The 13,219-nt window shown below is 36.4% G+C and overlaps 1 protein-coding gene across 1 annotated transcript in view; it reads left to right on the top strand.

Moving 5' to 3' along the window:
* The first annotated feature begins 988 nt into the window (after positions 1–988).
* LOC149921370 (uncharacterized) overlaps positions 989–13,219 on the top strand; it is a 103,841-nt gene continuing 91,610 nt past the window's right edge. The window contains exon 1 of the mRNA XM_090162165.1: positions 989–1,235. Within this exon, the coding sequence (XP_090018291.1) occupies positions 989–1,235 (247 nt within the window). The remainder of the gene's footprint in view (positions 1,236–13,219) is intronic.

Raw genomic sequence — 13,219 nt, 5'->3', positions numbered from 1 at the left:
ATTAAAGTAAGTGAAAAGATTTTAAAGTATCACTAAAGTACGTGATAAAATTTTAAAGTATCACTAAAGTAAGTGATAAACTTTGAAAGTATCTCTAAAGTAAATGATAAAATTTTAAAGTATCACTAAAGTAAGTGATAAACTTTGAAAGTATCTCTAAAGTAAGTGATAATATTTAAAATTATCACTAAAGTAAGTGATAAGATTTAAAAGTATCACTAAAGTAAGTGATAAGATTTCAAAGTATCATTAAAGTAAGTGAAAAGATTTTAAAGTATCACTAAAGTAAGTGATAAACTTTGAAAGTATCTCTAAAGTAAGTGATAATATTTAAAATTATCACTAAAGTAAGTGATAAGATTTAAAAGTATCACTAAAGTAAGTGATAAGATTTCAAAGTATCATTAAAGTAAGTGAAAAGATTTTAAAGTATCACTAAAGTAAGTGATAAACTTTGAAAGTATCTCTAAAGTAAATGATAAAATTTGAAAGTATATCTAAAGTAAGTGATAAGAATTAAAATATGACCAAGTGATAAGGTATATGACCAAGTGATAAGGTATATGACCAAGTAAGTGATAAGATATATGACCAAGTAAGTGATAAGATATATGACCAAGTAAGTGATAAGATATATGACCAAGTAAGTGATAAGATATATGACCAAGTAAGTGATAAGATATATGACCAAGTAAGTGATAAGATTGGAAATTACACTAAGTGTAAAATTTAGATATAATGACTGAGCTAAGCGATAGAAAGTCGACAGGCGGTCGTTCTTTCAATTGCCAGAGTAACATCGGGTAACAAACATCCTGTACAATTAGTGGCGGAAGAGCGGGGAGAGATACGAAGGAAAGGCTAAGTCTCGGGGCGTCCGGGAAATCGAATCGATAGTAGGCTTAGAAAAGAAACGGGTCCTCGGGCGGGCTCGTGCTTCGTGGAAGTGCATTCGAGCCGAGCGGAGGCTCCGTCAAAGCGAGGCGCAATGGCAGGGGGCATAGAGTGGCGTTTGAATCCGCACCGGCCACCGACGAGTAGCCGCGAAAACGGCTCTGAAAGGCGGCCTAGAAACAACATGGACGAGGCGGCTCGGACATCGCGCGCTTCGGCGTTGAGCGAACGCAACAGCGAGTCGCTGCAAACGGAGAAACGCTCCAAAAGGTCGTCCCTGGCTTCGAGTCGCAACCAGGACCCGGATATTCTGTCTTTACAACTGAGCCATTCCTCTAGAGGTGAGCCTTTTATTTCCCTGGCTTTTACGCGCGAGGTTAACAACCTTACCCAACGCGACGCCTAGATCGCGCGGGATTACGGCGACGTTAGGCCTAACGCGGAACGCCTCGTTTGCCCGCGTTTATTTACCCAACGCTTTTGCAAATCGAAATTTCGTAAATATAAAACAAACCTTGGCTCTATTCAACCCTGATATTTTAGCCTTTAAATAGTCATCTTTTACGTGTTTCGCGAAGTTTCGCTATTACGTAGCGCTTCTATTTGAAGGGGAGTATAACCGCGTAGCTGCGTTTTTGTCTAAATTTCCCGGGTCGTAAATCGTAGCTCAGTTCGGGCTAATTTCCCTCCCACCCCTTTGCACTAATTTTGCCGCATCTCGTATTTTGCTAATTGGAGGGTTCTAATCAAACGATTGACTCGCGTATACGCCCGGCAGATCAAATAATTAGCGTAAGCTATTACGAATATCTTCTAAGCCGCTAATTTTGCCTAATTAAGTATCTATCCTTATATAAAGTACATAAAATAAGTTATCTTAAAATTCTCATAGATAGGTTTTGGGTAGAATTATTAGACGATAATTTACCTTGGTTTTTTTAATGTGATAAAACCTTCTCTAGAAGGAGAAATTTGTTAAACCGTCTCGAACAGAAGTATTGTGATAAACCCTTATCGAACAGAATTGTTTTGCTAAAACCTTCTCGAGCAGAAGTGTTTTGTGAAAACATTCTTGAGCAGAATTTCGATGAAACCTTCTCAAGTAGAAGCATTTTGTTAAAACCTTCTCGAGCAAAAGCATTTTGTTAAAACCTTCTCGAGCAAAAGCATTTTGTTAAAACCTTCTCGAGCAAAAGCATTTTGTTGAAACCTTCTCGGGTATAAGTGTCTTGATAAAACTTTGTTGATAACACTCGACGTACGATAAAAAATGTTTAACAAAATAAAAACTAATAGGGAGTCTTTACACCAAAATCCGCGTATAATCGCTATAAGAAAGAATGTCTAACAAAATCCCCTCTAAAATATCAGTATTTTGGCAATACAAAACTATAACTAAGTGGAAATATTATGAAAAGAAGTATATTTTACGAAAAACCGGCCATAAGAAAGATATTATAACAAACACCAGCCATAAAAGAAAATTATTTTTGACAAAATGTGTCATTCGCGGAAATATTTTTACTACAACTGTCTTAAACAAAAGTATTTTTACTGAAACAAAAACCTTCGAAAAGTAGTGTTTTTACAACAGTTCGGACTAAAACCAGTTATAAGCAAAACTATTTAACGCATTCGTTATAAGCAAGAGTATTTGACTAAAACCAAACCTTTGCAGATAAATATTGTTACCTCCATTTTTGGCTAAAACAAAACCTTTGCAGATAAATATTGTTACCTCCATTTTTGGCTAAAACAAAACCTTTGCAGAGCAGTATTGTTGCCTCCATTTTTGACTAAAACAAAACCTTTGCAGAGCAGTATTGTTACCTCCATTTTTGACTAAAACCAAACCTATGCAGAGCAGTATTGTTACCTCCATTTTTGACTAAAACAAAACCTTTGCAGAGCAGTATTGTTACCTCTATTTTTGACTAAAACAAAACCTTTGCAGTGCAGTATTGTTATCTCCATTTTTGACTAAAACAAAACTTTTGCAGTGCAGTATTGTTATCTCCATTTTTGACTAAAACAAAACCTTTGCAGTGCAGTATTGTTACCTCCATTTTTGACTAAAACCAAACCTTTGCAGTGCAGTATTGTTACCTCCATTTTTGGCTAAAACAAAACCTTTGCAGAGCAGTATTGTTACCTCCATTTTTGACTAAAACCAAACCTTTGCAGTGCAGTATTGTTACCTCCATTTTTGGCTAAAACAAAACCTTTGCAGAGCAGTATTGTTGCCTCCATTTTTGACTAAAACCAAACCTTTGCAGTGCAGTATTGTTACCTCCATTTTTGGCTAAAACAAAACCTTTGCAGAGCAGTATTGTTACCTCCATTTTTGACTAAAACCAAACCTTTGCAGTGCAGTATTGTTACCTCCATTTTTGGCTAAAACAAAACCTTTGCAGAGCAGTATTGTTGCCTCCATTTTTGACTAAAACAAAACCTATGCAGAGCAGTATTGTTACCTCCATTTTTGACTAAAACAAAACCTTTGCAGAGCAGTATTGTTACCTCTATTTTTGACTAAAACAAAACCTTTGCAGTGCAGTATTGTTATCTCCATTTTTGACTAAAACAAAACCTTTGCAGTGCAGTATTGTTATCTCCATTTTTGACTAAAACAAAACCTTTGCAGTGCAGTATTGTTACCTCCATTTTTGACTAAAACCAAACCTTTGCAGTGCAGTATTGTTACCTCCATTTTTGGCTAAAACAAAACCTTTGCAGTGCAGTATTGTTACCTCCATTTTTGACTAAAACCAAACCTTTGCAGTGCAGTATTGTTACCTCCATTTTTGGCTAAAACAAAACCTTTGCAGAGCAGTATTGTTGCCTCCATTTTTGACTAAAACAAAACCTTTGCAGAGCAGTATTGTTACCTCCATTTTTGACTAAAACCAAACCTATGCAGAGCAGTATTGTTACCTCCATTTTTGACTAAAACAAAACCTTTGCAGAGCAGTATTGTTACCTCTATTTTTGACTAAAACAAAACCTTTGCAGTGCAGTATTGTTATCTCCATTTTTGACTAAAACAAAACCTTTGCAGTGCAGTATTGTTATCTCCATTTTTGACTAAAACAAAACCTTTGCAGAGCAGTATTGTTACCTCCATTTTTGACTAAAACCAAACCTATGCAGAGCAGTATTGTTACCTCCATTTTTGACTAAAACAAAACCTTTGCAGAGCAGTATTGTTACCTCTATTTTTGACTAAAACAAAACCTTTGCAGTGCAGTATTGTTATCTCCATTTTTGACTAAAACAAAACCTTTGCAGTGCAGTATTGTTATCTCCATTTTTGACTAAAACAAAAACTTTGCAGAGCAGTGTTGTTAACTCGATTTTTGACTAAAACAAAACCTTTGCAGAGCAGTATTGTTACCTCCATTTTTGACTAAAACAAAACCTTTGCAGAGCAGTATTGTTAACTTGATTTTTGACTAAAACAAAACCTTTGCAGAGCAGTATTGTTACCTCTATTTTTGACTAAAACAAAACCTTTGCAGTGCAGTATTGTTATCTCCATTTTTGACTAAAACAAAACCTTTGCAGTGCAGTATTGTTATCTCCATTTTTGACTAAAACAAAACCTTTGCAGTGCAGTATTGTTATCTCCATTTTTGACTAAAACAAAAACTTTGCAGAGCAGTATTGTTAACTCGATTTTTGACTAAAACAAAACCTTTGCAGAGCAGTGTTGTGACCTCCATTTTTGACTAAAATAAAACCTTTGCAGAGCAGTATTGTTAACTCGATTTTTGACTAAAACCAGATCTAAGCCATAATATTTTTACTAAAACCAGTTCTAAGCAATACTACTTTAAGAACAACGAAACATTTGAAGAGCAGTGTTATTACTTCAATTTTTACCAAAAACCTTTGAAGAGCAATATCATACAGTTATAATTAAGTGTCGTATAGTTGTGTTAGCTACCTAGGGCCCGGGATAATTAGTTTTAAATTTACGCATTTTCCCGTTAGGGGCGCTTATCGACTACCTGGCGCAATTAGCCTTTTCAGTTTACGTATAGCCACGTAGCGGCCATCGTGACAATAGACTTCAGGAGTTTAGTCTGCTTAGCAGACGCCTTGTGTTTTATAATTATCGTCTGCTTATCAGATGATAAAACAGCAGTTTGTGAACTTCTCACGTTGGCCGCTACGTGGTTCTACGTAAACTGAAAAGGTCAATTGTGTCGCAACATAATTGAAAACACGACTATAAAAATCCTTTTATAGTCAAACACCAAAAATCTTTTGCAGACAAAACCGTTCGATCGAAATAAATTATTCGATTGCGAAAACACGAGAAATTCTCGCGTTTTTCCAATACATCCCGAGTTAATTGATTGTCTAGCTCATTAATCAGATTATGCGCTCGTTATTCGATCGAACAACCTATTTTTCACGCGAGACACCCGTAATTTATGAAAGCCTTTTTCCCGCGAAACTGATTAGGGCTCTAACTGAGCCCAAACTTCCGCTTAAATATACCGTTCTTTAAAGATATTAATTTTGCCGAACGGCGCTATATTTTAAGGGTCCCTTAATTACGAATTCAAAACGATACAGGCCGGAAGTGGGGGGCGTTACTTACCCCGCCTAATAAGTTTAGCCAAGGCTTATTAGAATTTCGAATCAAAAGCCACGGGGGCCCCTTGAGTTTCGTGGCCTATTTTGACCAGCGGAAAGTGTACGCTAAGCCTCGCCTTACCTATAGACTCGAAGTTTACACTCAGCGTGCGGTCTTAGGACAGTCTTAAGTCGCCGTTATTACGAATAATACCCGTAGACAGGTAAACCCGGGAACTTTCGATTGTACTGCCAAGTTACTTCGAAGAAACGTCCGCCTAAACGTTAATTTAACGTTTATAACGTCGACTGCTTAAACCATTGTACTATTAAACAATGTAGCGTTTTCTTAACAAAGAATGTTTACCGTTATTGTCACATTTATAAACGAGGCTTTCAAAAGATTTTCTCCAATTTGAGTTGTTTCGCTGAACGGTTTAGTCGTTACCGAGTGTATTTATTCATTTTAAATAATTAGCCTTTTGTCAAGACTTCAGAGCGCTATTTGGGTAATAGTTTAATCAGTGTCTTTTTATGGAGAGGTCAGCGTAGCTATATAACGAAATCGTGCAATTCCTTCGTCACAACATACTGAGCGAAAAGGGTGTATATAGATAGGAAAGTATATTATTAACGACCACTAGTGGAAATAGTATGATTTTCAGCACGTAAATTATGGTAGACTGAATTGGTAGCTTGCTCGTGGGTGTGGCTTGTGTTCGTTGCCATGGTAACGCGTATAGGTCGGCCATGACATTAAGACGCCCATGGAGGTCACGTGATTATTTCGCAGAATCCTGTGTCGTTTTGCCTCGTGATCTGTGACGTGGATTTAATGTCATGGCGGCCGTTTCAAGGCGGGACTTATTTATGACGTATGCCTACGACGCTACGAGCAAGCACACAATAAATTCTGTAGACTACGAATCTAAAAAATCTTAAAATTTTAATACATTATATAAACTGTTTAAATATTATTATAACAAATAATTATTGTGTCATAAAATAATATATAGTTATGCGTACCAGCATAAATGGCACAAAACAATATAGTAAATATTTTCTTAAGTGAAATTGACGAACGATTTCCGCTAAAATTTGGGAGTGCGCCAACCTCTCGATAAAAGGACCATGGTATATAGTTTTTTAAACTATTTAACGATAGTAATTGATTCCGGGATTAGATGGCAAAACCTTTAGTACTTATGTTTTTGTTTGTGAAACTGGTTAATTTCATTAATAAATAAGTGAAACTGGTTAATTTCATTAATAAATAAGTGAAACTGGTTAATTTCATTAATAAATAAGTGAAACTGGTTAATTTCATTAATAAATAAGTGAAACTGGTTAATTTCATTAATAAATAAGTGAAACTGGTTAATTTCATTAAGAAATATGTGAAACTGGTTAATTTCATTAGGAAATATGTGAAACTGGTTAATTTCATTAAGAAATATGTGAAACTTGTTAATTTCATTAAGAATTATGTGAAACTGGTTAATTTCATTAGGAAATATGTGAAACTGGTTAATTTCATTATGAAAGATGTGAAACTGGTTAATTTCATTAAGAAATATGTGAAATTGGTTAATTTCATTAAAGAAATATGTGAAACTAAATTTCTTAACAGAGTATTTTTAAAATGCATTGAAATATTTTTTAAATAGAACAACATCCCCGGCGTGCGTTGGAAGACGTACGTCTTAGGGAACCAATGAGATACTAGGCTGATTTGATTGACTCTTAAGGGAAGGAGCATACAGGAAGAGCGTGAGGTTAGTTTCAATCCAAAAAGTTTTCCGATTGTCTACTTAAATCCTGAAGATTTGCATCCAAAATGGAACACATATTAACCCTAATATTAGGGCTAGTTAATAGAATAAAAGTAGCTACTGTAAGTTTTCAAAGGTTAAAATTCATCTCGGTATCCAAGTTAATTATTGAAGCATAAACATTGTATGGTATTGTAATAATTTATTTCAATATAACCTTGATTTAAATGAACCAAAGCACTACTTAAAAATAGGGCTTCGCACAAAAACCCCAATGACGTCATCCTGAATCGATGCAACCAGGAAAATATTCACTGAGCCTGAGTATCGTGTCGGTAAAGTAGACTACAAGATGACGAAATTCCCGACTAGTAGGCTACTTCAGCTAATCTGATGTAGTACTGTTCAAACACAGATTTCAGTCGTCGCGTGTACTTCTTTACCAAAATAAATATTAGTCTGCCAAATTGCTTAAACAACTTGATCAGAGGGCTAAAAATCTGTAAATTTCGCGTTGATGAGTTCATTAGTTTCTTAATCTGTCTAGAACAAACGCTTTACTTCGACAATGCTCTTTACGCTTTGAGAAATTATTGTCTAGCACCTAGCGGCGAAAAAATAGTTCGCATTTGGTGGATACGTTTCGTTTGTTCTGGAACAAAAGGAGTACACCATTTACGCTAAATTAAAATATTCGCCGGTTCTGGTGGAGATAATTACTCTGCAACCACGGGTCGGCCGATTCAAATGAAATTTAAACCACCTAAGCTAGGTACCAAATCATGGAATAATTTACATTTTTGGCGAAATCGATGCAGCGGTTGCGTAACTAGAGTCATTCGAAAATAAGTCACTTTTTCAAACTCTTGAAAAGTTAATTTTCACACCCTCAAACATTTTGAATAAATTGAAGAATATTTCGATGATTACTATGAATCTCTCGTTTCGCCAATTAGAAATAGTTCAGACAAATGGTATTAAACATCAAATTAAAGCTTATTTTAAGCGCGTTTTTATGAATGTTTAAAATCTATAATCGAAGTTTGTTCTCATAACGAAATTGGCCGTCAAAAATGACCCCCCGTTGATTAAAAATCCCGAAGTTTTAACTTACTAATATAAAACGGTAAGATTTAGAAAAAAAACATTAATGTTTTCGAAATAAGCGCTACGCGTAACCCTAACATCGAGAGTTTCATTGTAATCATCGTAATATTCTTCAATTTATTATACAAAAATATTGGAGGGTGCGAAAATGAATTTTCAAGAGTTTGACTTATTTTCGAAGGGCTCTAGTTACGCAACTGCTGCATCGATTTCGCCAAAAATTAAAATTTCCCTGTGATTTTGTCCCTAGTTAAGGTGGTTTAAATTTTATTTTAATCGGCCGACCCATGGTTGCATAAGTTGTCGATTTGACGTGGAATGACCCAGTTGTAAAGAGAGTAAACTGATAGAATCGTCTGTTTATAAAGAATTTATCTACTAAAATGGCAAAGGTAGTCATTTTGGAAAAACTATCGAACTATCGGAGTAAAATGACGTCACATGGTCACTCTTCTTACCCTACTCCGAAATCCCAGAACAAGCGAAAAGTATCCACCCGCTATATACAGGATAGTGGATAATTTTTGCGTCTCTCTCTTTGTCAACTTATTAATATAGCGCCATCTGTAGTGAATAACATCTACGAATGGAAAATGTGCTTTTACCATTTTATTCATTAGATGGGGTTAGGTGCAACGCCAACGGTCGAAGCCCAGCATTTTTGGCTTCGCGGGGCGTCATTTATATTTAAAGCCGTCCGCAAATAAATTCGAAACAGTGACTTTTAAACATCGGGAAGCTTTCAAGTCAAGGAAAAGTAGCGCGCTGGGAAGGCCACCTCCGCAACCGCACTCAATCCGGGCAAACATTGAGTTAATATAACCGAGGCTTAAAAGAAAAAGGCGCGACAAGGCCTAGCCCTTATTTAGAGACTCCTTTACTTTCATTGAACGGGCAAAGAAGGAAGCTATATCAACCACAGACAGAAAAACCTTCACCCTCAATAAAACTTAACAGCTAAAAGGGAAGCCCGAATGTTTCAGAAGGAGAAAGGCCCAGAGTAGCAAAAACGAAATAAAAGGCAGCCCTCGCCCGTCGAAGTCACGTATAAAAGGATTTTGCACGAACTAACTTTGCCACGCCATCTGTGGCCCGATTAAATTGCGCAATTTGTTGGTCACATTCGGTAGCCGCGGGAACTCATTTAGGCCCATTTATATCAGCCAACATTTTAGCCCGACTTAGTTGGACGACAAAGTTATCGAAACAAGTTTGCAACACACTTTGCGTTTTTTCGTTCATTCCACCAAAAGTTAGAGCGTTAACCGGCGAAGAAAATTATCATTTTTGTAAAGAATACCTCTACCACGGCCAACTTTGATCACGCGCTGTTCGCGCTACAGCGGCCAACACATTCGTCGAAATTCCGCGAGCAAGGATTTTCCCCCTATAAACTGTACTATAACGTGTAGGAGTTCAGCGCCACGCTCGGTTTTTATATTGCCTTCAGTGTAAAAAGTATTCTAAAAATAATAATCCACTAGGGGCGCTCACGTCATACACATCTTTTGCTCATAGGTTATCACAGAAACGTCAACGAATGAGATGGCCGCTGTAGCGCGAGAGATCAATGTTGGCCGTGCCTCTACAAAGACAAAATATGTCGATTGTCATTAATAACGGCGTGTAATATTAAAATTTTCTTTGAACACTACATAACCGTTTTTATGACCAAGGCTTAGCACCAAATATCCGTCTCATAATTTTCGTATACATCCTTTTCATTGAAAAATATCAATATTCCTCACTGATATGAATCTACGTTGAAATATTTTATTGTAGCGGAGCTTTTTCTCCAGAATTTCTAATTATTTTCATTGACATTTAATGGCAAAATCCCATGGAATAGATCTTTAAACGGTATTCCATAGAATGTATAGAAATTTAACGTTTATGCCGCTAGGAACGCTGTTTAGTGACTTTTAGAGTGAAAAGTCTGTAGGAGCATCTATTCCTACTGCCTTTTGCAAACATCGAACTAGTCCGCCTTACCCGCCGGCGTTCCTCCGAGCTTAGAGAACTATGATTCGTTTAAAGAAGATTCTTTCTACTAAACAACTCAGTGCGTAAAATTGGGTGGAAAACTACTATCATAGTTTAAAATTAGAAATGAGTGCTGTGGGTGAAATGTGGATATAAAATTATACTACAGTTACTACTTCCGATTTTCAAAACATATACGCTCTTTTATTTCCGACTCCCCTCAACAAATTTTCTCCAACAATTTGAAACGAGCAATTTTTAAATAAAACTAAAAATTTCGAAAAATATAAATGCGATTCCTGTTTGTTTTCGCGCCGAATTTTTCCTGAGTTTAATTTTGTTATTAGTTTATAAACATCGCTTGAAATAGTGTTTTAAATTGTTTTTATAATTGTAGAAAATATAAATATTTACATTAATGTATTCATTTCAACCATGAATATCGAACTATAGGCTTCGGGCGTAGTTAAAATTTTGGTCATATGTATCGCCGCCTACCGGCCGAGTTTTAAATTGAATATATGAAAGCTGTCTACTCGTTCAAAATTATCTCTGCGCAACAGCGGAAATTTTCAACCGAAAAACATTGAAATTCAAAAGTCGTCTGCTATTTCTTCACATAATTAAGGCAGATGGCGCTATATTATTTCCTAAGTTCTAAGCCTTTATCATGACCCTTTCTACCATCTGGGGCTAAGATGGCCGGTGCCTTTCTGCATTTACGTAATCACTTAATCCAATCAGGAGAACAGCGTTTGTCGTTGACTCGATCCACAAAACGTTTCCGGGATGGCGTGATTTAACCGGCGAAGAAAATGACCCGTTATTCTTAGAAAAATACCTGTAATTTTACCAAATTACTTGATAATCATAAATAGAGGAATTGATTATTAAATTTTTACCTATTTTCGTTCAATCAAAAAGAGGTGTATTAAAATTTTAGAAACTAAATTTCGCACTAAGCCTTGGCACTGAAAACTAGTCAAGTTTCAAAACTTGTTGAGGTTGGCTCGCGTGGCTTGCAGGGCTTGCCACCACCCTCCTACACATTGTAACCCGGCCACCTGAATTAAAGGGAATATAACCTCAGGTATTTGGTGTGGAACACCAACGGTTGCAGCTCCGGCCGCTCTTGCCTTTGGCTTTAAAAATGTTTGGCGCCACTGTACAGGGTGGTTGGAAAAATTGAAGGGGCCTTCCATAAAGATTGCTTTGCAGGTTATATTCCCTTTAAATGGCTTTAAAAGTCGCTCGATGACTTAGGCCTAAGGTGGTGCCTTGGGTATTAGCCTAGCTGATTATTATTATTATTATTATCGTTGCCCTTCAATACAATTTTTGAGTGGCGGTGCGTCATAATATCTAAGCACCTCCGATCCTAGCGACTGAGGCTAGACTACCTCCTGCAGTTCGATATTCATGGAAGAAATGAATACATTCATGATGATTATACCCTTTTTGCTAATATAGATAGAAAATAAATTCCATTTACGTGTATTTAACTACACGTGGCATGACCTAGTTCCAAGAAAGTCCGTTTGTGGCGCTGCCTTGCAATGCAATTTTACTAGCTTCATTGTCACTATGTGGTATGAAAAGGTTCTGCCTTTTAGTTTTCCCTTCGCCACTTTTGTTCGCCGTTTAAAGTTGCTTTTCACTACGGCAAAAAACAAAGACGCAAAAAACTTACGTTAGGCCTAACGGAAAAGGTTTTGACCGAAGTTTCCTTTAGAGAAAACCAGCCTTTAATGAATTCATACGAGGCCAACTGCGTTCGCTAGCCAAGTTGAAACAATACATAGATCTCTTGAAAGACTCGAAGGTAGCGTTATTTTGAAACGGTTGATGGGTGGTAGTTCAAGCCTTCTAATTTCATTAATAAGTCTCGCGTTTTTCAAGTTAAGCCTCGGCTAAAAATAAAGGGAGAGATTTATTTCGTCAGATAGCGGGCGACTTCATTTCATTAATATGCCGATCGCGCTCTCCTGTTCGCTCGCTTTCGAAGCCAGACCATAAATAAGAATTAAACCGTGTTTGCCACTGCTACCGCTTAGAAATCTTTCTAATTAAGCGCGTTATTTGGGCTCAGCTTCTCATTAAAACAATTGATTTTTCCACCGAACGCTAGGTGGTCAAATAAACACTATCGCCAGTGACTTTAAAAATAGTTACAGATGGCGAAAATCGCAATAGTTGCGGAAGTGTATTATATACTTCTGATATTTACAATAGAAATGATTAAGAGGATAAAATAATAAAAATAAATAAATCGAGGGAATTTTACGTCTGATGTCATCGTTACGATAGAGAGCAAGCGTGAGCGATTTCCGAAGATAAACGCCGTGTTTTTCGGAGTAGCATTTAGACGACATTTTTGTATTAAGATTAAACTAGATAATAAATTTAGAGCTTAGGAAATATAGCGCGATCTATATTTAATATCCGTCAACTAAATATGTGAAGAAATAGTAAACGACCTTCGAATTTCAATGTTTTTCGGTTGGCACTTTCAGCTGTTGTGCAGACATAATTTTGAACGAGCAGACAGCTTTCATATATTCAATTTAAAACTCGGTCGCTTGGCGGCGATACTTGTGACCAAAATTTAAATTACGCACGACGTTATAGAGCTGCTTCTTTCAAAAATCAATCAAGTTAATTTTCCACAAAATTTCCAAATAAATAAATTCTGAATTGAGCGAATTATGACGATTTTACTGTAATAAAACATTTTTATTTTACTCGACCGAATCCATTTTCTCCCCAAAAATGGGTCTTTAAAATGAAAGCTTGCATCCAATTACATTACTCCGTCACTAACCTTAAAGCAGCAGAAAGCAGTGGCGTCACCAGGATTTCAAAACTGGTGGCGCTTTAGC

The sequence above is a fragment of the Leiobunum rupestre genome, chromosome 11, assembly GCF_980474605.1.
Source record: "Leiobunum rupestre chromosome 11, qqLeiRupe1.1.hap1, whole genome shotgun sequence".
NCBI lineage: Eukaryota > Metazoa > Arthropoda > Arachnida > Opiliones > Sclerosomatidae > Leiobunum > Leiobunum rupestre.
Note: the sequence above shows the minus strand (reverse complement) of the source record. Positions and strands in the feature narration are given on the sequence as shown.